The sequence below is a fragment of the Acanthaster planci genome, linkage group LG01 (genome assembly GCF_054643075.1).
Source record: "Acanthaster planci isolate LZ-2023a linkage group LG01, COTS_SCS, whole genome shotgun sequence".
Lineage (NCBI taxonomy): Eukaryota > Metazoa > Echinodermata > Asteroidea > Valvatida > Acanthasteridae > Acanthaster > Acanthaster planci.
In genome coordinates, this window is record NC_141777.1 from 24,502,563 (window position 1) to 24,528,282 (window position 25,720).

Consider the following 25,720-nt stretch of genomic DNA (forward strand, 5'->3'; position numbering starts at 1 on the left):
TGGAACCGGTTTTAACCAGTTCCAGCTGGCAGGGTTGTATTTTACGCATGGCAGGCTAGCTTGGTAGGGCCAGGCACAGACACAGTGCACACAAGACGTATTATTTATGTTCATTATGTTGGTTCTTACAATGATCTGACCCCTGACAATGACTGCTTGAAACACAGATTGAACCATTGATGGTTAATTAGATCACCTTTGTTTCCTGTGCTAGACCTAAAGCACTCAAGGCACAGGTTCTTTGTACGTTTATACTTCGCGTATCGACACGTTCTCAGCTCGACGAATCGTAGCCGAACCTCGCACCACCTGCCTTTAAATTTGAACCCGCAGAGTAGATCATGTGTTTTATTTCTCTATGAGTAGATTAAGCCTGAGCACATATAACACATTTTAAAAAAAAATTGTTTATTGGCTGAGTCCGATTGGTTGGCAAAGATTCCTGAAACTCAACATGTTCTCATTGTTCGAGTAATGGTTTTAATGAACATTTTCAACACCGCTCTAGGCGGGGTCTGAAACCATGGAGGCCTTTTCCTACATCATAATAAGTTATACAGCAGCACAAGTCAGGCAATTACAGGACGGTGAAGGTTCTCTGACAAAAACAAGAGGCTAAAAAGACGTAAACCGTAGACAGTAAATCCTAAAATCAACTAAACCCGTAAATAACTTGAAGAAAATTGTTTATGCACCATGAAACTCTAAACTTACAATAAACCAGGAAAGTGAAGATCAAAAAATGGGGTGGAACAGCATTAATATAAAAACTGGCGGAGGCTTGATGTGACGACTTTTCTCTTGAAAGAAATATAAATTTGGGGGTCATTGAGACGATGAATGAATCAGTTTTATTATGAATGGTTTATTTATTTTAACTGTATTCCTCGCCGCCAGGGGCCGAATTGTGAATACAATTTACATGTACATTAAAACAAATAAATATACAATAATATGTACAATTACAAAAGAAAAGGGTATTAAAAAGCTAAAAGCCTTAAATTTCTAAAAAGCCTTGGAGTAAACAGGGACATTATGATCAATAATACATTCTAAAAGGGTTAAAATTAAAATGACAAAAAATTGAATCAACGGAGATCAAAATTTTGGCGGATAGAGACTGGAGACTGTGATTTAGGCCTGTATTAATGTTGCTCTTTTTTTCTGTTCTTTATTTTCATTACAATTGTTTTTTGTCCAAATTTGGCGCAAAGCACTATAACCTGCGAAGATTAGGCCTCATCGGTGGAGGAGTGGAGACGCCGATGAACCCGTATTTCTCGGCAGCCATTCGACAGTATCACTGCGGAAGAACACAGACTCTTTTGGGGGTTCAAATTGACTACATTACAATGCCAAACACCTCACATCCCTGACAAAAATTTAAGAGAGAACCCTTCCTTGAGTAAGCATAGAAACTATCATGGGTATATTAAAATGGGGATCCCCCGACTTTTGGGGCCAAGAGCTATTAAATCATCACTTGTTGTGGTGAACAACTTGAAAACTTGAAGATTCGACGGAGCGGATTGTGAAGAATTTTCGGACTTCCCAACGACTTGCATTCAGTAATACTCAAAAAGGAAAAACAGTTTAAAACCATGAATATGCCATTCTGGTGCAATATTCTGCGCGAATGTAACATATATTACAGATCTACATCTTTATCGCTTAAATCAACCTCTATAAATATAATCATTGCCATCCCTCATGATCCCCGCTTTTCAAATTTTGATGGCCGGGCGGGCATGCCAACCAACCGTGATAGTGGACTGCTATATGACACGAACGCAATATCCTTTCTCTAAGCGGTCTTGGAAGGTGGTGTTGTCTAGAGATTTCTTTGTCACTGATTTGTTTACAATAATTTCTCAAAACACTTTCTTAAATCTGGAAATCAGTAAATCAGTGGGTTAGTAGATTAAACAAACCTAATGATTTCATGATTTTGAGCGTTGACCGACTGTGTGAGAAGTGCGCCACCTGGCGGTCAACCACCACAACATCTTTCTTTCGCTCCTCGTGGCCGCCATCATGGGTTTCGCGAACATTTGGCATTCCCATCCAAGGAAGTACGGGCCTGGCTCCAGAAGCTGGTATGAAGGGATCTTTTTGTACTAGTAAATTCTTCAAATGTCCAAGCACAATTATGGATAGAAATATGTGTTGTAGATGATGATGAAATGTGAAAATAATGTCGTCGTTTATGTGTGCCCCCGCCGGCCTTGGGCATGTTGGGCATGTCATGCATGTTGCTGATGGTGGGCCGGGCATCGTGTATTGATTGGTGCGCTAACGTTAGGCTTGGCATGCTTGCTAAATAAGTAAAATGTTAGACACACTGGCCAGCGCTATTTCACCGCGCCCGTACCTATAACATGCAATCCATGACTCGTGTTCAGCCTACATATTGAATATTTACATACAGTGACATGAAGCTTCTGTCACTGTGTTTTAACACATGTACTGGGGCCTAACGTATAACATGGGCAGATGGGTGCAATGCAGGATTTGACATTTAGAATTCGAAGCACTGTACAAGCAACAATATTTAACAATTTACAAACATGACAAGCGTGTTCTACTTTCAAGTTTTTGTTCATAGCGTGGTACCGCAAATCCTTTATGTGTTGAAGTGATAGGCACCCTCGATTTTGCTGTGTGTCAGTCATGCCAATAATATAGGGACAGCACTAGATGTGCCCGGCCCCTGTGCATAAACCTATGTAACTTGTCTGGAAAATAACAGGTTTTCAAAGTAAATGTTTTAGAACCTTCTTTGCTAACTTTCAATTTCTTGGACATGTTATCACTTTCTGATGGCTTTTATAACATTTTCAGGGAAAATCAGTGATGTTCATACATGAAACTCTTTCCTTCCCCTGTTTCCCTTTTTTAGTTCATTCAAGTTATTTAAGTTTTTAATGAACTTTGTACCATATGACTTGATTCACTGTATGTAAAGGATTGATATTCAGTAAAATTGTTTTGATCTTGTCTTTTTTGTACCGTTTATGTTCCACTGCAGACTCTTACTTGTAAAGAGTAGATTTTTTTTTATTAAACTGCAGCCTATTGTGTTTTCCTCTGCGGAATCTAACTGTGGCATTTAAAAGGGTCCCCTGGCAATGGTAGGATCTCCAAGCCCACTGGAAAACAAAGAATGTTCCTGGTGTTGGAGAGATTCTCTCTCCTGAATAATGAGACATCTCCGAGTTTGGGGACAGTCTCCGAGTTGTGGTGCTCACCCCAGATGTGTGTGAAATGGAGCAAACCGATAGCTTAGAGAGCATCCCATACAGCATGTCTGCTTCTTAAGAAATGCTGTGAGAGATTTGTTTTGATTTTTGTTTTGTTTCAGTCGGGTGTGTGGGAACCGTCATGGACTGATCCGGAAATACGCCCTGAACATTTGCCGGCAGTGTTTCCGCATGTATGCAAAGGACATTGGATTCCAAAAGGTAGAAATTGAATAAGTCACTAGAATGATTGGGTTGCCATTCGGTTTTGACCAAAGGCTTTGTTTCCAGGCCGGGGGAAAGAAGAAATTTGTGCAGAAGAGCACATAGTTACATTTTTTGTTCATGTTGTTGGGCTCACTGTCAGGCTTGTGTTCTTTAACTTTTTTCCATCACATGACCTGAAAAGATGATGATTTCTGTTTTGACGGTTCAGAAAATTTCAGGATTAACTCTTACCATTCTGAATCCAACAAACATATGCATGATTTCAATGGTCCGTAGGGGGTTGGGTTAGGGTTAAACATCGTACCTTCAAATCAGTAGCGCTTAACTTTAAAACTGCGACATTTATTTCAGTGAATGTGTCAGAGGTAATGTTGAGTTTGAGAAGTGGTATTCTCTCTGCTGACAGTGGTGATGTTTGGAAAATGTACATTATTGGCATTTCGCTTTGATTTATCACGAAAAGACTCATTCTCGTACATTTTGATGAAAGACAACTAAGCTGTCTTCAGACTTTTTAACCCTTTCCAGCCTGGTAGTTGACATCCATGTGCCAAAGAGTGTTTCTGTTGGACAAAGCTTTGCTTCGGCATTTTAGAAAAGTCACGACTTGAAAGAATTTGGCATTTCCAAACAATAACAAATTTTTATTTTAAGGTTTCCAAATGTAATTCATGGCTGTGTTGTACCTAACAGGGGCATGATAATTCAGCTTTTTAGCTGATTTCAGCTTTTTTTGTTGAGATGTTGTCCCTGAATTTCAACTTTTTTGTACACCTGGTCTGTACAAAAGTATTGGGACTTTTTACATTGCAGCTTTTTGCTAGCTGTTTTCAGCTTTAATTTTTAGTGACTACTCACATCCCTGACCCAATTTAAACAGTGAACGATGGATATAACCAGTGGATAATATATGCCAGCCACAAAGCAAAAAGCTGCTTCAATCCTTATCCTCCCTGTGGTTTAACAAATACATGTACATGTATGCACGGAATGCCAACAGTCACTGTGTTACATGTGTTCTCAATATGGAACACAGATATGCACAGCTTCAATGTGTGTACAGTTGGTTGACAGCATAAAATGACGGAGCTCTCTTTTTGGATATTCCTCGTCACTGCAGTTGGTTTACTGCACAATCATGCACATGAAACAGTAGGCACAGATGTTGGACAGCACAAAAGTGCAATCTGATATTCCCGTGAGGGATAGTTGGTGCAGTTCACATTGTGACACAGCTGCAAATCTTTGTGCTGTTTACCGACTGTCCCAAAAGTGACTTCCGCCTAGGCATATTAAAAATGTTAAACACGGTGGCATCATATTTATTGAAATAATATCTTTTTTTTCATTGCTCCCTTCCCTGCAGCTGGATTAAAACCTAGTCTAGAAGCAGCTGGTCTTTTCTTGGTAGGCAGTTCACTTTCTGCTCCAAACCACCCTCATCATGAACGCCTCTTGGGAAAGCGGTGTCCATCACTACCATTCAGTGCGTCAGGAAACCTGGTCCTGCCTACAGACCTTGGATGAATCATGACTATGGCTTCTGTCTACATGGTGAAGCTCCTTCAATCCGTCACCCCATCAGTGACTCAGATCTAAGATTTGACAGATCTTCTGTGGTTTACACCCAAATATGTTCATGGAAAAACAGTCAAATTGATGTTGTAAGCATGTAACGTGTATACTTCAGAAATAAAAAAAACCAGATCTGCTTGAAAATGAGAAGTTGAACAATGTTGCAATTTTTTAAGGGGGTGCTGTTCATGTCAGTCAGATAACCTTTTGTAAAGATAAAGCAAACAGTTGAATTTCATTTGAATAAGACCATGCGGATTATTGCAGCGTACATTCAATTAAACATCTGTTGTGTTCTGAAGAGAGAGATTTGAAAATAGGAATTGGTTAAAAGGAAGAACAAACCTCTGAAGTTTACGATAGAATAAGTGACATATTCTCTGTCCATTCACCTGACCTATCTATGCACAGTGCACTCACAAAAGGATTTATCCTTGAAATTGATTTCAAACAAGTTTTGTTGGGCAGGTAAATTACATTAACCACTTTCAGAAATTCAAGATTGTTCACTATTCCCACACTATTGAGCTTACGCCCATGAGCAGTTTTGCAAGTTGTCAACACCTTGTTCATTAAAGAGGCATTTAACACGTATAATCTTTTCACTAGGTAAGGACCAACTCTGTTATGACTTCAGTTTGGTCTCTGGGTTAATCAGACAGATTGTGTCCATCACACCTTGTGTGCCATTACTTGTGCTTCATACTGCTCCCGTGCTTGGACAAGAAGTCTGTCAGTGCTAGTGTCTCTCCTGTAACCTTCAGTGTCAAAACCAAGTCATATTTCCCAATTTGAGGCACAGTCCATATTTCTCAGGTGTTTTTCTGCTCACCTGATGTCATAATTTACATGATTCCTGTGCAAAGGCATCACTAGGATTTTTTTGGGGGGGGGAGGGGAAAAAGCATTCCTCAGCAAACTGATAAACCATTAATGTAGAAGGGTTTTCAGGTATTTTGTAGAAAATTAGTGATTTTCATTCTTTTTCATTTCTTTTTTCCCCATTTTTAATTTCTCAACTTCTAGGGTATTTTTTTTTCTTGCAAAGGTTATACATTAAAATCAATTATAAAGCAATCTCAGATTCCAGTGGATAATCTCGATGCATCTTGATCTGTTTTGGAGGTGGATTGCATCGTAGTTGCATTGTTAATCTGAAAATTCTCAGACCAGTAATTGATTTTAATCTTTGGATGACTTCTCTAGTATCCTTTTCTAAAAAAAATAGGCAGCCAAAAATGGGCATTAGGCTGTACGCTGTTGTGAAATTTTCTAGACCCCAATCAAACATGGAACAGTGATCCATGCACCAGTGTAAACACGTACTGTACACCAGGGTAAAATGATGCAACTCCAGCAACCTTTCGGGCAACAAAGTTCACAAACTGTACACGTATGCATACAACCATTATGTTGCACCATGATTGCTCAGCAAGTTTTTCTTCAATAGAGGGCGCTATTGTAGGCGAAGGGCATACACGTACACATGTGGCTTATTCATCGGAGGCTACAATGTCCATGTAGATGTTAATTTTGCTGTCAAAGATTGATCCGTTTTAGCGAAGACACGTTCTCTGAGGAAAAAGGCCCAAATGGCGGTGACACTTTGCGTTAGTTCCGAAAATCCCGCGATCGGTAAGTATTTGTTCCTACAGAATCTGATGTAGGCATCTTCAATGTGGAACAGAATGCCACGTAGCAGGCCAACATGACGGTGGAACACGTGTGTCGCCAGCTGGGTTTCTACTCGACCGGCAGACAGGCTTGAGCTTCATGTTCACCAGTGTTCATTATGACCTATCTGTTATCTAGTTGATGTAGGCCAAGCTTAAATGTTTGGCGCGATCTGGGAAAGAGTTCCACATACGCCATTCGACGCCCCATGCACAAACCCAGGCTTTGACGGTGTTTGAGACTAGTCTAAAAAAATTCTGTTTTCAAAGTAAAAGACTTATTATTTTCCACCCCCCGACCATGATGAGTGTGCCTACCTCCAGAACTGTGAGATCCAACATCCGCCCCACTCCCACTCTCCTAAATTGAACTTTTCTGGACATATTTTTACTCTCTGATGGTAGTCATGGTAGTACTAGTAGACATGGTACATGTAGGTCACTGTAGAGTAGGGAATGATAATCCTTAAGTTATATGGAGCTCTTTCCCCGATCCATCGATTAGTGCAATTTTTTGCCATCCATTGGTCTAAGAGCATCAGGCCTAGTATTAGTTGATAATACCACCATCAGACTGTGGCCCTTTCATTCTGATTCATGGTTGTGCAAATGTTGTTTCAAAAGGGAAGTTAAGTCTGAGATGTCATCATGTTCATGGAGAATGGACCAATTGCACAGAGTGATCATGCTCAACATATGCATGTGATATACATGATATATAAATAATATGTCTGTAGGATGGTCGCAAGAGATCAAAATTGTTAAACTGGTCACAAAAATACATGTATGAACCAAATACCTAGCCTAGTGTACTTCTTGGAAACCTGACTATTGTTGACAAATTTATCTTCTATATGACGTTGGTTCTACTGCCCCCCCGGCAGAAATTGGACAAAACAAAAACAACTGACTCAGGCAAAGATTTCATGAGAGAATCAGTTATGTATTAATCTACACGCAGTTTGGTGTTGCTTCCTTACATGGAGTTACCTGTTTTCACAATTAAGATGTCATTTTAATCTAGGACAATAGTCCAGATATAGCTTTGAAGCTGATATGCCAGACTTGGAAATCTTCATCAGTTTTCACTAGTGATCTGATGGTTCTCTAGTTTCATGGCTGGTTTTGAAAATATGTGTTGAGAATAGATAGTCAAGCCTCAAGGAAATTTCACTTTCAGATTTTCAAGGAAAACCATTAGAGGTGAAGATGGGGACGGGGGACAAAGAATCTGACCTTATTAATTATTCAAGCGAGGTGTTCCAATTCCAACCAATCTCGATAATCCCTACTTGACCTCATGCATTTTTCAAGTCAGGTTTCCCAGTTCCATCTAGTCATGGACCAAGTGTCATTTTTTTAATTATGAAACAGCTGCACTTGTAGCTGCAGAGTACATCAGTGGTGAGGTGAATGTCAGCATCGAGTGGGGCAAGACCACCAGTCTCAAGGTGTCGGAGTAAGTGACTTTTCACAAAGCTTTTCGAAATTTGCTTGTCGTTAGTCTTATATGGTGCTGTATGATGAGGGAATATTTGAGCTTGGTAGTGTTTGAACATAACAGATGCTGTTTTCTAGCTGATAAATTCTGTTTTAAACCTGACCCTGTTAGATGTATTAAAACTCAACAGATAGACTGGTCTGTGGAACCTTGTTGGATTGAGTGCATCAACAGGAGCAGTGTTATTCCACTAGATGAGACTTTCAAGCTGGTTTTTTGGGTCCTAGAGATTTTAGGGATTATTGAAACTGGGAGCAGGCACTTTGACACTTTTGTCACTTTGGTAACCCTGTCAAGGATGAAATGAATAAAAAAGGCTTTACGTTGTGCTGTTTTGGGACTCTAACACAGGCAATTCACAGTACAGTGCACCACCAAGAGAATGCTGTGGAGAGGCTGTTTTCCAAGTTAACAGTCAACAAAAGTGTTCGGAGCAATTATGAAGAGAGTTGGGGGAACAAAATCTGCTCTATGCATGTGCCTCCTACTGGTGCTGTTCCATCCCAAAACAGATGCAAAGCTTTTATTTATTTCCCCTGCAGGGATCTGACATGTACCAACTCTGAGGCCATCTGCCGGTACTTGGCTCGGCTGGTTCCTACCGCTGGACTGTATGGAAGTAATCCTCTGGAAGCAACTGAGGTATGAAGAAATGATACCAAAAAGGTTTACAAAAGGTAGTGAGTCTTTTTGTGTGCATAATGCAGTGTTTCCTTCATAGCAGTTTTCTCAACATTCATTTGTTTGAACATTCCTGAGCTTGTAGGAAATTCAAGTCAGCGTGAAGGACTGTAAGTGGATCAAAACCAAAGAGTGGTTATGGCTGGTCTTAAAACTGAATAAAAAATAAGTACCATTTTACTGTCCAAAAGTTATGCCCTTTTTTCACAATGCAATCAAGATTTAAACCAATTTAGAACAAGATTTGTTCTGTGGTTTTGCTACAGGTAAACTTCCATGCTGGCGCTTGCATACATCTACATAGAACAGGCTTGGGGGTGTTTGGTATCAAAACCCTCAAGAACATACTTCTAACTAGCATTTCCCTTTTATAATGCTTGTTGTTTGTAATTTAATTTGTAATTTTTTAAAATTAGTAATCCTGTCATCCTATTGTTCTGGAGTAGCTTATGTGCCTGAGGAACAGGACTAGTAATGCAAAGGTAGATTGTAGTAGGGGACCAAAAAAGAGCAAAAAAATAATTTTTTTTAACATTAAGGAGAGCACACCTATTTTTGGATTTCTGTCATTTTCTATTCTTCAAACAGTGTGTAAAAAAAGTGTAGCCTTCACTTTGAAACGGCCGTAAAAGATTACATGTACATGAAAACTTGGAATTCTTTGGCCCTTCCCCCACCTCAAAGAAGAAACACTCTTGGTTCCCTTTGAAACTTTGGTTGTGGATCTGCCCATGTAGTAATGAAGTACTTTTGTTATAAAACACTGCACTGTTATCACTTCAAAGGTTGACCATTGGCTGGACTTCAGCAGCAGCCGCCTTAGTCAAGCGGGGGAATTCCCCGAAGCCATACGCCACCTGGACAGGACTCTGGGTCCTCGCACCTACCTGGTCGGGAAGAGCCTCTCCATAGCTGACCTGGCTGTCTGGGGAACGCTCAGAGGTGAGACGTTCTGTCTAGGAAAGATTGAGTCAAAGACTGGTCTGAAAATTCTGAACCTTCAAGTATTAGGCTTTGAGAATTCAACACTTACATTATAAAAAGCATATGCTAGATGAAAGATGGTTGCGTGAAACAACCATTCCAACTCTGCTTCAGCATTATTAATTGAAGGAAAAAAATTTTGTACCAAGTTTCCTCTTTCTGGATGTTATCTGCATTCAGCCTCTTGATGACTGACACGGACTATCTTTTGAAGAATAAAATGGCCCTTCCCAATTTGAATTACTTGGCTTCACCTGTATTGTTTGCTTGGTGCAAAGGGTTGGAAATAACTTGTGACGAGATACATGTGTCTTTACTGCCTGATTTGGCCTAATATCATGCACATTTAACTGAACCTTGTAGTCTCAGTCTGTTAAAGTACTTAAAATTTTAGTAGTTTTTTTGTTTGTATTTCTATTAATCTATTTCAATTGTATTCATATCAATACACTGTAACTTCTATTAGATGTTCTGAGACACTTTTGACTGGAGGGAAGAAGAAAAGTCCTGAATCATTCAAATTTTCTGAATTACATGTATACGTAGACTAATGGCAGACATTATTCACAGTACTGTAATATTAAAAGGGTGCCGAGCCCCTGTAAGATGAAAGTTTCAAGATTTAACCTTGCTTAACCTTGCAAAATCCCAGAAGAGATGGTTTAGATTAACTGCCAAGAACATTAATCCTTACAGTGGCATTGCCTTGCCTTTGTTAACCTTCAAATCCTACAAATAGATGAATTTAGAGCAATCTAGGAGTGACATACAACGTACACAGTAATTGATGCGAAGCCATGTTGTGTACTCAGTTGAGCGGGAGTTCAAATTCACTGAATCTCTCAAGCCTGGTAAATGGTGTCTTTTTTTTGCAGGAAGCTCAACATGGACTGGCATGCTGACCAAAGGCCAGGGTCCGACCAACGTGACCCGTTGGTACAAGCTCCTCTCAGCCCAGAGTCAAGTCAAGAAAGTCAGCAGTGGTCTTCCCAGTGCTGGCCCGGCCAATAACCAGGACAAGGCAGTAGGTTGAATAGGATAGTCAGGTGGTACTTGTACATTAGCCTGCCTTGCGCCAGTAACCCAGTGGCTCATTCTTCATGTGTGAAACTTTAAGAAGCATCAGGCTCCAAGTAATGAAAACTACTTTTTCCAACCATGTCACGGGGGGGCATAATCCAAGAACTTGGCTGTCCTACACACGATCTATTTGAAATTGGGCATGCATGTGAAGATACTCATAATAAGTACATCTGTGAAATTTTAATTCAGCCCGACCTAGTATTTTGTTGTTAGGGTCATTTAAAGTTAATGGCTTCAAATGCTAGTCAACCCATGTACATTAAGCATGTCAAAAGTATACATTTTTGGCTCAACTGTCTTGTAAAAATGGGTACTTTGTGAGAAGGTTACAGGTACATGCCCTACTTTCATAATGATCTTAAGACATCACTGAAACAACTCCAAAAGGCTTGGCACAGGAAAAACTTCACTGTGACAATACCACAAGAATGTCGAAGGGGATGGGCAGTTTATAAGCACATAGAGACATTCCGTAATATGCGCTATATGAGAACTGACTATTATTATTATTTATTATTATTTTGTCTCCCCCTCCCCACCTGCACTTTAGGGTTACAATGGGACTGTTAACCTGAGGATATGTTTAAAATACATTATCATGTAATTGATGCAAGCGTTTTCTTGTCTTAACTGCAACTTTTGTTACCAGGGGAAGCAGGCAGATGTGGGAGGCTTCTTTGACTTGCCAGGGGCTGAGGAGGGCAAGGTAGTGGTTCGATTCCCACCCGAAGCCAGTGGGTGAGTAACTCTGTAAAGAACCTTAAATTCCCTGCATTCTCATTTTTTTTAATTTAAAAAGTGAACAGAAAATCTGGGAACCATGTGGCATGTTTGGTGTTTGGGTAATTCCAGAAATTAGGGGTCCAAAAGTGTGACATATTTGTTCTCTGTTACATCTGACCTTTGTTATTTGACATGGAAAAACCACTGGAATTGATTTCAAACTATTACTATTTGTTTGGAAGGTAATTCGCATTAATTCATCACTCTTGGAAATTAGGAAATGTGTTCTGAACTTACAAAACTATATGCCAGATGTGACAGGGACATACACAACACAAAAAAATGGATCCCTAATTTGAATTTCTGGAATTGCCTATACCTGACTGTTTGGTATAGCAGTGCTTGGAATTGTGACGTACTGTACTAAATTTCAGAAGCTGGAGAGTGAGGAATACGTGAACCGGAAATATGTGAGATGTTCATTCAGGTGTGCTATGCATGTACCATTCCCAAACGAGGTGTCAAGGTTGTCAGAAAAACTGTAATTGTCACTGATGAAATGAGGATGATGCAGGAACCTACCATATTCCAAGAGGATAAACTGGGGGGGTGTGGTGTTTATTTAGGACTGCTAAAATTGTAATGGACTAATAAGAAGTTAGAATTTCCTTCAACACTGCAAAATTTTAGCCCCCAACTAATGTACATTCCACAGTTCTGACCTTAACAGCAATGATTTCTATACACTAACTGGTATTTCAAGTGAGTTTTGAAGTAGTTAACCTCAGTATTTTAATATTCAACAATTTCAAAAATCCCAAATTACCTTGTTTAACCTAATCTTGAGATGATCAATCACTTTGCCGTGCCTTGATCTTACCAAAGAGCCATGATAAAAACCAAGACCTTGAATTCTGGGCACGAGCATGAGGGATTAAAATCACTGGCAGATTCAGAGGAAGTCTTTGATTTTCTTTGGTGATCACAAAGATACCTGCATATAGGCCATGCCAAGGCTGCCCTGCTCAATCAGTATTATCAGGAACACTTCAAGGGAAGGTTGATCATGCGCTTCGACGACACCAACCCGGCGAAGGAAGATAAGGAATTTGAGAAAGTAAGTTCTTGTGGAAAAGATTTTATTCATGCTGTGAGTTGTGGAAGAGATTATGAATTTGTTCGTTGTTTTTTTTTTAAGAAAAGGCAGTGGCCATCTTTAACAGTCAAACATCTGCCCAAGCGGCATTTTAAGATCCTTGGTTGTTTGACAGAGCACAGGACATACATGCATGAGTTGTGCGCAGTCAAAGTGCTGTGGAGCCTCGGCAGTCACTTCTAATTGCCGTCGCTGGGTTGATCTGTGAGTGAGAAATGGATCAACTGCTAAAGCTGACAATGGTGCAACGTATGGTACTCCAATCAAATGAATACATTAGTGTTCTTCACCCAGGTGATTTTGCAGGACGTTGCCATGCTGGGCATCAAGTACGACCATTTCTCCCACACCTCAGACCACTTTGACCTGATCATCCAGTATGCCGATGGGCTCTTAAAGGAAGGGAAGGCGTACGCCGACGACACAGAGGCCGAGCAGATGAAGAAAGAGCGAGAGCAGAGGATCGAGTCCAAGAACAGGCTGAACTGTGAGTCGGACAGATAGAGCATTTGGAGTTTTCCCAGAAGTCTTGTTCATCTCCATGTTAGGCATTGGGTATCAAGTTTATGGGTTTCTACATGTACTTGTATGATCAAGACCCCCAAATCAGAGTAGCACTGTTTCTCACCACAGAGGCATTCCGTTTTTTAATTGGTGGCTGCAGTTTTCCATATTTTCATTTGGGTTTCAACCGTAAATGGGTTCAAAACCTCTGGAGCTTTAGGGGAGGCGGAATTTATGTATTTAGATTGGCTCTGTGCTTGATCCATTGAAGGCACACTGAAGAATCCTAATTCAACAGCCTAGTAAAAAGAACTAGACCTTGTTTCAAACTTATGGCTGTGGCTAGAAAGGACACACTTGCCTGAGGGAGCTACTGGCTAATGGCTACAGAAATGTTTTTGTTGTATAACTACCAGCCACAGCCAGTTAGCTGGGACATGGCATTGCTTTGGCAGTGGTTGCAGACTCACATTTTCCTTACATCTAAACCATATTTCCCTTCTGTGACCCCCCCTTAAATTCAAAGCTGGACCCTTGGGCTTTTCAGTTTACAAAATTCAACTTTGGTGTTAATCTGCAGCATTTCTGTGCTGCCTTGACATTCCATTTTAACACCAAAGACAAAACGCATTTTGAATCTGGCCTATGCTACAAGTATGGTCAAGGGTGGTTAAATGACCAATTTAATTATTGCCTTGCTGCAAAAAGAATGCGTCACAGAGCAATAACTGCATTTCTTGAAAACCACCAATGAGCCACTTTGGTATTCAGACAGCACATGGCCATGTGCAGCATTGTGGGTGCGTGAGGTCTGCCCTATCAACACAGCCACACGCTGACTCACAGGGGTGCTTTGTCCTCAAATGTCCTTGCCTTTTTAAATAATGGACTAGATTATTCAACCTGTAATGATTTTATTCCAATGTAAGTGGATCCTGTCACTCATGTGCAAACCTGTTCCTTTGAACGGCTGATGCTTTCTTGTTTGTTCAGCCGTGGAGAAGAACCTCCAAATGTGGGAGGAGATGAAGAAAGCCACTACCTTCGGCAGGACCTGTTGCCTGAGAGCCAAGATTGACATGCAGTCTAACAACGGATGCATGAGAGACCCCACCATCTTCAGATGTAAGGATGAGCCACATGTCAAGACAGGGACCAAGTACAAGTGAGTGATTCAAGGAAAACTTGCCTTAGCCATCAAATGAGAATCAACTGGGTGAAACAATTTTTTTTAAAGAATATGTAGGATCTTTAGCTCCGTCAATTGAATTTGAAGGATTAATCCATAGTTTTCAGCATCCTTCAAAATCTATCATTTATGAGTATCTTGCTGAGTTGAGGAAGGTGGAGTCTAGCCACTGTTCCTTCACTGTGAGTTTGATGCTTCCTGAATGTATTTGTTGCACAAAGACAGTGCCACTGGATTCTTGTCGGGGTATGGATTTAAGAAAATTCCTAGCAGAAAAAACAAGCATGAGGTCTTCGGAATAAACAACTGGGCCTTTTAGCGTTGATCTGAAATACATTTTAGCTTTCAAATTAAGTTATTGTATGGAAATGAATAGAAATTGATACCATGTGTAAAGATATTAAAGGGACGCAGTGTAAACCAGTATTTACTGGCATATTTGCATCCATTAAAATCCTGTTGACTCTTTCTGTGAGCACTTACCACAAATATAATTAACTCCTCTGTTTTGCAATAATCCATGGTTGTTCATACCAGGAATACATTGCATTTTAAAATGAAAACTACATTTTATGTTTAGGTAGAATCCATGTCATTCCCTCCCAATGGTTGTTTTTCAGAATTCTACACTGTGCTGAAAGCCGAGGTTGTCTTAAGGACTGATGGGTTAATAGTTTCTTGCGTTAGGTGTGGATAGTGAATAAATTTCTGATTCTTAGATGTACTGTGTGATTTTTCAGGGTCTACCCAACCTATGACTTTGCCTGCCCGATTGTGGACTCAGTCGAGGGTGTGACCCACGCCCTCCGCACAACTGAGTATGCCGACAGGGACGAACAGTACAACTGGTTCTTGGAGAACCTGAGGCTCCGCAAGGTGTTCATCTGGGCCTACAGCCGGCTGAACCTACAGCACACAGTGCTGTCCAAGCGCAAGCTGACATGGTTTGTGCAGCAGGGGCTGGTGGATGGATGGTGAGTGGCCGACTCCAGCTTCACAAATTTGGCACTCTGATTTCAACCCTAAAGGAGGGAGAGAAGGGGGTTGTATGATGTCATTGTAGCGCATTCTTTCTCACTGAGCCTTCAGTAGCTCTTTTAGTTATACCTCGCTGTCACTTTGACACAAATTTTGTGAAAATCAGACAGCCTTTTCTTGCACAGAGCCCATTTGTCCCAAGACAGCTCAACCATAAATGTAGCACACGATGTGCCAAATATCGTACCATCGTTTATTTCTTGTGGTATTTTTTTTCATATTTTTCTTGTTTTTTTTATTTGTTCGGTAGGGATGACCCAAGGTTCCCCACAGTCCGCGGTGTGCTGAGGCGAGGAATGACTGTGGAAGGCTTGAAGCTGTTCATTGCAGCTCAGGTAAGCTGTTGGTGTCATTACACACTTTCATTTTTCCCATCACTTTTCTTCTATCTCAACTGACAAGAGGGATTGATTGTTGTTGTTAGAGTATTTTTTCCTTTTTTTGCAGCATTCCCCATATTAACCGTGAAAATTGCACATTCTGCGTGTTGATGGAATATATATTTGTCACATGTAAAAAGTTGTGTTGCTATAAAAATGACATGAACTTTCATGCATGTTGCATGTTAAAACATTACTGTTGTCAGATTAAAAGGTAAATTTGCTACTTCTGAAAGTTTGAACTTTCGATGGGCCTTGAGCGATATGCGGATGCCCCAGAAAATAACCATAATGGCATGTTAACAAATTTTGCTTTCAGTAACTTTTTACAATTTTTAGTGCAGTGCCAATGCTACTGTGGTCCAGTAATTTGGAAATGGCCGTAGCTTGAGTGGTTTAATGATGTGTACACAGGGCAGGAACTTATCAGGGGCATCAGAGGCAATTGCTTTGATGCCCCTGGTCTTTGCTTCAATGCCCTTTGAAACATCCCCACAGACAAGTTGATTTTCTAATACAAGTGCCCTTTTCAAATGAGAAATTTCCTTGCCCCTTCAAGGATGAAGTTCCTGCCCTTTGTACGGACATGCACAAGTGATACAAAATTTTGATTTGTTTTGATCAAGGGTTCGTCGCGGTCCGTTGTCATGATGGAATGGGACAAGCTCTGGAGCTTCAATCGCAAGGTCATCGACCCCAAGGTTCCCCGGTTCTCCGCTGTGGTGAAAGCCGAGGCCGTGCCGATCACGATGATCGGGGCAGTGGAGGACGTCAAAGAAGTGGCTAAACATCCAAAGGTGAGTGGTTGGGTGATTTGGCTGTCCGTTAAGTAGTCTTGTTCAGTGTCAGCTCTCCGTTGGAACACCCAATAGTACCGCAGATGTTGCAGTTAGGGAGCGTTTCACAATTGTTGAAGGCGGTATTTACTGCGGTACTGCTGTTTTTTAGAGGCACCGCACTAGTTAACCGAAAGGGCTTAATGCTGGTACCGCAAAAATACAGTGGTACCGCAGTAAATACCGCCTTCTGTAATTATGAAACGTTCCCTTATACGTAGAAGTACTCGGACATCATTTCTTATTCTACCACTGATCAAATAAACCACATATGACATGTACATGTTCTGTGTGGACATGAGGGCTGTCTATAAAGTATGTACACATGGGAAGGAGGATGTTGACGTTGGGTACACATTGTGTTAAGGGGGTCCGAGGCAGGGTGTGAAAACACGCCATCTCTTTTTCAGATACATGTAGTAATACCTAGTTAATCCCTGTGTGTTAAAATGCAGGTGCAAAATGTATAGTTTTCTGCATTAGGTCTTTGTGGTGCACGTTAGTCAGCCATTGGTGTTCTCCAACCATTTTCTTTCTTTTGCTGTAATACAATGCTGTTGAAATGCCATTTGCCGCCTAGAACGAGTCTGTCGGGATGAAGAGAGTGTGGTACAGCAGTAAGGTCATGATTGACCAGGAGGATGCAGCCATCCTCAAGGAAGGCGAGGTCGTGACCTTCGTCAACTGGGGCAACATCATCATCAACCAAATCAGCAAGTAAGTAGCAGATTCAACTGAGAAAAGAACAGGATGTAAGAGTGGAAATAAGGCAATGCACCATTCTTAGGTGATTTTCCTTTCTACAAAGACCAGACGAATGCATTGACAATTTACAATCTTTAAAGTGTTCCATTTTATTCCTTTGGTGATGCAAATAACCTTCTCTCTGCCATTTTCTGCTAATAAATTCCCCTATCCAATTGTGACTGTCAAAGTAAAGGAACAGTTCTAGATGAAGAGCAACTTTATTTCACTAAATGGTTACAGTTGTGACACAGTAGTGAAAACGAATCATGTCGCATATCAGTTTGAACATTCTTGATGTAACGATTGCATTATTTCCATTGCAGAGACAGCTCTGGGAAAGTCATTTCCGTCGATGCGAGACTTAATCTGGAAAATCAGGTAATTTAGTTTTTTAAAGAAACACTGATATATGGATTCACCTCCCACGTTATCTGGTTGTCTGATTTTGCTTGGTTAACTGCAGGGCAAACTTGCAGGGCAAACTTGCAGATATATCTGATTGGTGCAATGTTAGTATAATGCGCAGTTGCATTATTTTAGCTTGAGTAAAGTAACATGCAGAAAATGTCTGAGGTGCTGCTGTAATGTTGGGTAATTTAAGGAAACTTTTTTTTAAGGAATAATAAGTTGATGGGGAACTAGTACCTTGAAAACTGGATAGGGGTCTTTGGACAGTAATGGACCAAACCCAAGGTGCGGTCCATTATCCTCACCAGGCCCCAAACAGGATCCTAGTTCAGCGACAACACCTTCACACTTTTCTTCCCATCCATACATACATTTTGTCGTTGGAAAGTCAAAGTAAGTGGAAAATTCACGTGTTCCCAGTGATTTTTTTCATCAGGTTGAGTTGAATGTTGTGAAACACCCCACTTGCCTTATCTGTGAAATGTTCCTTGTGCGCACAGCACAAAAATTTCTTTGAATGGAAACTGGCACACACAATGCGTGCGGCACAGTTTGATGGAGAATGCTGCTGAGCTAGTGAGGAGTAAAATTCTGACCATGAAATGCTGACTCCCTGGTTTTATTGCCCATGTGACAGTGATGATTGTTGTGCATGAGGGTAATAGAATCAATAAAATAGAAGTCAAAATTTCATATGAAAGTGGGACAGTGTTTGACACCAGTTTGTGCCTTTATCGTCTGCTAAAACCACCCACGTAACTGGCTCTCCATCAGTAGCAATGGATAAATCGTCTTTTTAGGTAATGCCATCTTTAAAGGTATTTATGGATGGCATTAGTAAGTTTCTATATTCCTCCTGTGTTTTTGAGTTGTCACTTGACATTTCACTCTTGATGTGGACGACTGCAGGACTATAAGAAGACCACAAAGCTGACCTGGCTAGCTGAAACTGAGAGGGCACCCTTGATCCCTGCTGTTATGGTGCGCTTTGAGGACATCATCACCAAGGGAATTCTGGGTAAAGATGATGACTTCAAGAACTTTGTGAACAGAAACTCCAAGGTAATCTACAAAGGCTGGAAAAAAAAGTGGTATTTTAAAAAGGAAATCATAGAGAGAATAATAATTAAATTATAAAATGTTAAATATCTTGATTTTTTCCGTTTTTTTGTCTGATTTGTTTTGGGTTTTTTCTTTGCTTTGTTTGAAGACCATGGTTTTGCATATAATTAATTTCTTCTGTCGTGCTTTTTCCCTAGTTTTTCTTGTTTGTGTGTGCTGTTCATTTTTGTTTGTGTTTTTGCATTTTTAAAAAAATTTTCTCATCATTTACTATGTTTTTATTTAGTTTTACTGTGGCATACTCCGACTTCAAAAATATAAATCTTCTCTTGGAGGTTGTCCGTGCATCTGCTTTTGTACTTTCACCTCCCATATTTTACATTAATATGTGTGACTACTGAAGCTTCACAAATATCTTACTTTGCATTGTTACATTTTGTTTGAAAGTGGTTGGGTAGACTTCTGTCAGCAGTTGTCAAATTAAAGACGGAGATGCCTGTTTAATTCAACCCACTTTATTCCTGATCTTCAGACCGAGACAGTGCTGCTTGGCGACCCAGAACTTGCCAAGTTGAAGAAAGGAGACATCATTCAGCTTCAACGCAAGGGATTCTTTATATGTGATCAGGCTTACGAGGAGCCAAGGCAAGTACTCCAGCTTAACACTTTTCCACTAGATGTGGACTTACTGGTGAAATATAGAGAGACTATTTAAAAACTTAACAGCTTTGCTGCTGAGCTCATGGCGACCACTGAAAGATCCTGTGGGTTGGTGCATTTTCGGTTGATACCCTACACAATGTGGGCATTAACAAGTGCATGCATGCAGTATGTCAGCCTCGTAGGATATCGATGTTGGCAGAGAAAGAGTCGTCTCCTGTAGATTTACCAACTTCATGTTGCCAACTGATTTGACTTGAAGCAAAAGGATAGTGTAAAAGTTGTCCAAAATCTTGTGTAGCTTTCATTAAAATACACATTGTTTTGCTCTTGATTTCTCCCATGCAGCCGGCATAGTGGACGGGCCAGCCCTTGTGTTCTCTTCAATATACCAGATGGACACAAGACAACCTCCAGCTCAAGTAAAGCACAGGAGCCGGCTAAGGTGAGTATATCTGGTTCGTAAGTGACTTCGTCACAAGGCAAATGTGCCACGATTTGCAGGCTCTCATTGGACAATCGCTGAAGCTGTGTTAACTTCCGGTTCCATGGTTCCATGTAAATGGCGATCAATGCATGTAAAACTATGTGCAGTGCACGTGTGCATTGGGCGTGGTTTAATCTGAAGTGAGATCACACTTACGAACCGGATAGGGTGTAAACTATCATTACTGAGTGGTTTCAATATTGGGTATGTGGAGCAGGGTTCTCCACCCTGTAAAAGCAGGTTGATGGCCCACCAAGTTTCGCTTGTCTTCCACCAGGTTTAAAAAGTACGTAACACGCTTGAAAGTCCGGTCGCCAAGTGTACAATTTTGGATGCCACATTGACAAAATCCCAGAATATTTCATCTTCTATATTCTCTTGATGAAAACTCTATAAATTCCTGTACTTACTTACGTATCTTGTTTGAACCCTGTTAATTTGAGCAATGATTACCCTTAAGCAAACTTGATTAGTAACCAAACGTAATTTGCCCAGGTTTAGGACATATGTGATGCTTAAGTTTCATGATGAATGTCCTAAATCATTTGTTGTGCAGTGTGTGCAATAAATGTTGCATAACTGAAGTTACGCCACTCCGTAAATTTTTGTGATGTCAGTTACAGGTCTTTATACTTCCACAGTAACCTTTTCTCTTAATTACGTTTATGTTTGTCCTAACTACATGTAGGCAAAAATAATTTTGGAAGATTTCGTAAGAAATAAGAATCTTCTGAAAATTGTTTATTTCCAAGAGTACCCTACAAAAATCAAAAACTTTCAGCATCCCAGCTGGAAAATGTTAAATAATTTCGACAGTTTCGGCTTAACAAACATTTCTGGAGCCACTTTCTTATCTAGCACCCCTTTTTTTCACCAATTGCTCAGAATTCTAGCGAAATATTTGTAATCACTGTTTGGTGACAGTTCGTACTTATAGCTGGAATTCTGAACTTAAGAAGCTTAAGATGTATGGGTTGTGGAAAAATCTCTCTCCTTGTTAGATGACATTTTCACAGATTGGGCACCTGCCGTCTTTTTTTCTAAATCTCAAAGGATAATAAGAGCAAGAGGCAAGGGAATCCAGTTTCGAGTCCAGGTAACAGACCAGCTGTAAATGGCAATGTGAATGCCCTCATTGGTCAAATCACGGCCCAAGGAGATGCAGTCAGGAAACTAAAGGCAGACAAAGCACCTAAGGTAACCAATTTTTTTTTTTTTTCAGGCGGACCGATAAATAGATGTTTTTGTTAATTCCCCTCCCATTTGCCACTTTCCACCCAGGGTTAAAGCTTGGTTGCCAGCATTATCTGGGGAGCAACCTGAGATAGACTGGCATCTCATCGAGGGTGGAATAAAAATATTTTCTGTCGTTTCTTGCATCTGAGACTGGAAATGAATGCCAGACAGATGAGTCGTGTTGGCTTGTGACAGACATCTGTGGGCATTGCGAAGGGGAGAGGCAAGGGAGCAGGGGAGCATTTCTCCCCCCTTTGCAAAAAAATTTTGAAAACTTAAAAAAAGGGGAAGGCAAAAAAAATGAAGAAAAGAGATAAAAGGGACTGAAAACCACTGAAGTGCTTGAAAAAACTTCAAAATTTCCCCCACCCAGTGTGAATGATTTATCATTTTGTAGCTGATGATTGCTTTAATCCCCTGAAATGAAAAAAAGTGTTATCTCTAAAATTTTGTAGGTGAGAAGTCTAATAAGGAACAGACTTTCAAATCTGGTAAAAACTACCTCTTAGACCATTTTTTTAATTTCAAGTAAAAGTTGTCTTTTAATCGAAAATGAATCGTGTAAAAAACCTAGGACTTTTTTTTGACAGGAAACGGTAGATGCTGAAGTTAAAACTCTCCTCTGCCTTAAAGCTGACTACAAAGCCCTGACCGGCAGTGACTACAAGCCCCCTGGGGGTGGTCAAAAGGCAGACAAGAAGGGGGATAAGAAGGCCAACAAGCAGAAGGAGAAGGGGGCAGAGCCTAAGAAAGCCAAGGAAGAGATCAAGGAGGCAGCAGCAGTAGGGGCAGACAAGAAACAGACCAGGCTGGGCCTGGAGGTCAAGAAAGACGAGAATCTGAGCGAGTGGTACTCACAGGTAATGTGACTCGGGTACCATTCAGGGCCATTCAAGTGAGCCGGTAAGAGGGTGCTACTACTCGGAAGACTCAAGGAATAGCTCCCATTAGGATCTTGGCCCAATGTTGCATTAAAAATCTCCACCTTCTATAAAATTTACAGAAGGAATCCATTTTTGATCACATTCCCAGAATCTGTTTTATAAATTGTGAACCACTGATGTAAATGGTATCAGACTATTGTATGAATCACTCTTTCCAGGCTTCCCTTTTAGTATGTTTTAAACCTAGTTTGGGTACTAAGGCCTGTTTAATGACAACCGTGAAATTATTCATCATAATAGACAGATACCAATTTCATATGAAATTTATTTTAATTCTTTTATTTCTACTCTCAAGTTCCGAAACTGAACAGTTAACCCCCCTTTCAATTTTAAAACCCAACCCATGAATAAAGTCTATAACAGAAAACTCTGCATTCCAAGTAAGCATATTTCCCAGGTTAGTTAGGTAATTTGGCTTGAACATGTTCATACATCCCTCAACTAAAAACCGTGTTTGTTGTAGGATTGACATGTTCTGTCTGTGCCTGAACTGTAAATATGCACTGATGATCCTAAGCAGAGAATTTCATGAAAATCGGCGTGAAATAGGGCCCAGAGTAACACCTTCAGTACCAGCACGGAGTTCACTTGACAAGCAGCCCCTGTATTTGTTGAGATCACTAAATCATGCAAAAGACTAGTCACATGGCCAGTCACACATCACAGGGCAAATAATGGCAAAGGAGTCCCCATTTTGCCACTTCATTTGAATGGCTTGTGACTTGAATTTAGCCTAGAGGTCTTGTGTTGGTCTTGTGGAGTCTTGTATTGGTCATTAGGAGTGTCATCTACAACACTAAACAGAGCCACACACAGACCCCCAAACAACTTAAGCAGTAAGTAGTTTCTCACCCAGCTCATTCGATAGGACTTTCTGTTCTGTGGCCAGGTCATCACCAAGGCAGAGATGATCGAGTACTACGACGTCAGTGGCTGTTACGTCCTGCGTCCATGGTCCTATGCCATCTGGGAAGCCGTCAAGGAGTATTTTGATGGCTGCATCAAGAAGCTGGGGGTGGAGAACTGCTACTTCCCCATGTTTGTTTCACAGGCTGCACTGCAACGTGAGAAGGACCACATAGCTGACTTCTCCCCTGAGGTAAGTCAGATCAGACCAATAGTTTTAAGGGCCCAGTTGCGCTGATGTCATAGTGAACATGAAAACCAGAAGATCAGTGTGTGCCAATCTTACATACCTTTTGTTGACCTGTGAACACAAAAGAGGTCCACATAATGCAGCTTTATGAACCTTGTGTGGACTAAAGCTAAATCCACAGTGGCTTACCCCTTCTGGAAAATAGCTTTAAAGGCTTTTTGGGTTAGGGTTATCCACAGCAAAAGGAAGAAGAACAGGGAAAGAAACTTATCAACAAAATCCAGTTTAAAAGAGATGCAAAAAAACTGAGTATTTCCAGGAGTTATCAACTCAAAAACAAAGGAATGGAGGTTTCTATAACTTTCAGAATCTGAAGGCAGAGATCAAGCCACATTTGAAACAAACCCCACCAGGTCAGAGAATTAAATATTCAGTTGGCTGGAAAAAATGCCCTGCTTTTCACATGTACAGTTGTGTTGTCTTAAGTTGTTGACGTTATGGTGAATAAATATGTAATTACAGCTTGTACCAGAAAAAAGCAAGTTTTTTGTTTTGGTTTATGGTTTTGTTGAACACTGCACATATCACAAGGTACATTACATGAATTGGAATTGTGGTTCTAACTTTCAAACACTTCTCAGTTATTAAGTTTAGTAAAAGTTACATAAATTGTCTTGCACGTATATTGTGGACCCTTTTAAACTTCAAACTCCTTTAATATTGGAGCCTGCTACATGGTTACTTTATGCACTTACATCTGAACTACAACATGGAAAGTGCACTGCATTAACACCCATGTTAGGGAAATCATTTCTTCTTTCTGAAATTGAAAATGTATTTAAGTGGCTTTCTTAGTTCAAATATTTGCATTCATTTCTTTCTCCAAGGTTGCCTGGGTGACCAAGTCAGGCAGCTCTGAAATGGCCGAACCAATTGCCATCCGCCCTACCAGTGAGACAGGTCAGTCATACCGACATAATAATGTAGTCACGAGCTCTAAATACCTTGTGCATATTCACGAGCCTGAAGGCTTCTTTCTTTGACCAATAGTCCCAGAAGGGAAGTGTGCGTAAAGGCATACAGCCGTCCCCTTTACATATTCTTAATATCTTTGGCATCTGGCCTGTATTATAATTGACATTTTACAATACTCTGAAAAAATATCTTAGCAAGTATTGTTCCCAAACTACCAACTTATGTTTTTTACACCCAATCGCGGTATCAGCCTTCTCCAGCATTTTGCCGGAGAAACTAGTCAAAATATTGATGGGTTTCCTCCTGGACTGTAGTGTCGGTGTAGGGTCGAACTCAACAGGACATAAAAGTCATAGACAAAAGGGATTGGAGCAACAGTTAGTTATTGCAAGTTTGTAGCATGCAACAGAAGTTATCGTCCCTTTCATTTTGCAGTGATGTACCCTACCTATGCCAAATGGGTCCAGTCCCACAGGGATCTTCCCATCAAACTCAACCAGTGGTGCAACGTTGTGGTATGTACATCACCCCACCTGATTCACTGACGAGTTTGCATGTTTTCTGATTTAGTTGTACTCTGAAAGAGACTTGTTGATGCAAGTGTGTGAGGGTAGTTCAGAGTCCAGAAAGTATGAAATGAACAAAAAATCATTCATGGTGAGCATGCTGTGCTTGCTCAACCCCAACTCCACTTGTACTTTTTGTCAAGATATGTGACCCGCCATCCCAGAACCAGGCTGTAGTAGGTTGATGTTTGAAGATTTCTGTCCCACACAGAATGATCCACTTTATTTTAATGTTTGAAGTTTTGGATTTTGCATGTACACAAGTATGTTGGTTGCATTTTCCAGATAGTGGCTTAAAATTTTTCCGTCTGGCTGTGGAATGTTGGGCCATATATTAGAGACGACAATTTGTGTTTCATGTTTCATTTGAAACTTGGATTTCAAATTACCTCCTGTGAGAAGAGAATAACCCTGTGGGTGTTTAATGCCTTTATTCTCCAACACATAGACCTGTGAAAGACCTGGGTATTTGTCAAAAGTGAACAGGACCCGACAAGGGTTAGCAAATATCAGCAATTCCCTGCCCTTTTCATTGAAATCTTAGCTTAATGGGCTCAGTGCATCAATTGTTGAGGACACCATTCAGCTTTTTATGTTCAAATATGACTGATTAATTATTAAATGTATGAAATATTCATGTTCATATATTTTCAAATACAAATATTCAGAGTTGAAAAACAATGAAATAAAAAAGTCAATTATTTGGTTACAAAAATGCATTCTACACGTGTATTTCAAGTTACAAGTAA

The 25,720-nt window shown here is 40.4% G+C and overlaps 2 protein-coding genes across 2 annotated transcripts in view; both read left to right on the plus strand.

The window, feature by feature from the left end:
- Positions 1 to 1,966: 1,966 nt before the first annotated feature.
- LOC147800589 (small ribosomal subunit protein uS14-like) lies at positions 1,967 to 5,192 on the plus strand. Its single transcript, XM_087141687.1, has 3 exons — positions 1,967 to 2,096; positions 3,362 to 3,461; positions 4,834 to 5,192. The coding sequence occupies exons 1-3, from the start codon at positions 2,035 to 2,037 to the stop codon at positions 4,840 to 4,842; spliced, it is 171 nt and encodes a 56-aa protein (XP_086997813.1). The 5' UTR covers positions 1,967 to 2,034; the 3' UTR covers positions 4,843 to 5,192.
- Positions 5,193 to 6,491: 1,299 nt separating this feature from the next.
- Positions 6,492 to 25,720, plus strand: part of LOC110986875 (bifunctional glutamate/proline--tRNA ligase-like) — a 34,264-nt gene continuing 15,035 nt past the window's right edge. The window contains exons 1-22 of the mRNA XM_022249147.2: positions 6,492 to 6,677; positions 8,090 to 8,174; positions 8,759 to 8,858; positions 9,683 to 9,839; positions 10,757 to 10,905; positions 11,614 to 11,702; positions 12,678 to 12,804; positions 13,138 to 13,330; positions 14,341 to 14,512; positions 15,277 to 15,510; positions 15,825 to 15,909; positions 16,581 to 16,751; positions 17,371 to 17,507; positions 17,861 to 17,915; positions 18,855 to 19,007; positions 19,540 to 19,652; positions 20,016 to 20,112; positions 21,208 to 21,351; positions 21,981 to 22,250; positions 23,224 to 23,433; positions 24,318 to 24,390; positions 24,841 to 24,920. Of these exons, the coding sequence (XP_022104839.2) occupies positions 6,635 to 6,677; positions 8,090 to 8,174; positions 8,759 to 8,858; positions 9,683 to 9,839; positions 10,757 to 10,905; positions 11,614 to 11,702; positions 12,678 to 12,804; positions 13,138 to 13,330; positions 14,341 to 14,512; positions 15,277 to 15,510; positions 15,825 to 15,909; positions 16,581 to 16,751; positions 17,371 to 17,507; positions 17,861 to 17,915; positions 18,855 to 19,007; positions 19,540 to 19,652; positions 20,016 to 20,112; positions 21,208 to 21,351; positions 21,981 to 22,250; positions 23,224 to 23,433; positions 24,318 to 24,390; positions 24,841 to 24,920 (2,937 nt within the window). The 5' untranslated portion in view covers positions 6,492 to 6,634. The remainder of the gene's footprint in view (positions 6,678 to 8,089; positions 8,175 to 8,758; positions 8,859 to 9,682; positions 9,840 to 10,756; positions 10,906 to 11,613; positions 11,703 to 12,677; positions 12,805 to 13,137; positions 13,331 to 14,340; positions 14,513 to 15,276; positions 15,511 to 15,824; positions 15,910 to 16,580; positions 16,752 to 17,370; positions 17,508 to 17,860; positions 17,916 to 18,854; positions 19,008 to 19,539; positions 19,653 to 20,015; positions 20,113 to 21,207; positions 21,352 to 21,980; positions 22,251 to 23,223; positions 23,434 to 24,317; positions 24,391 to 24,840; positions 24,921 to 25,720) is intronic.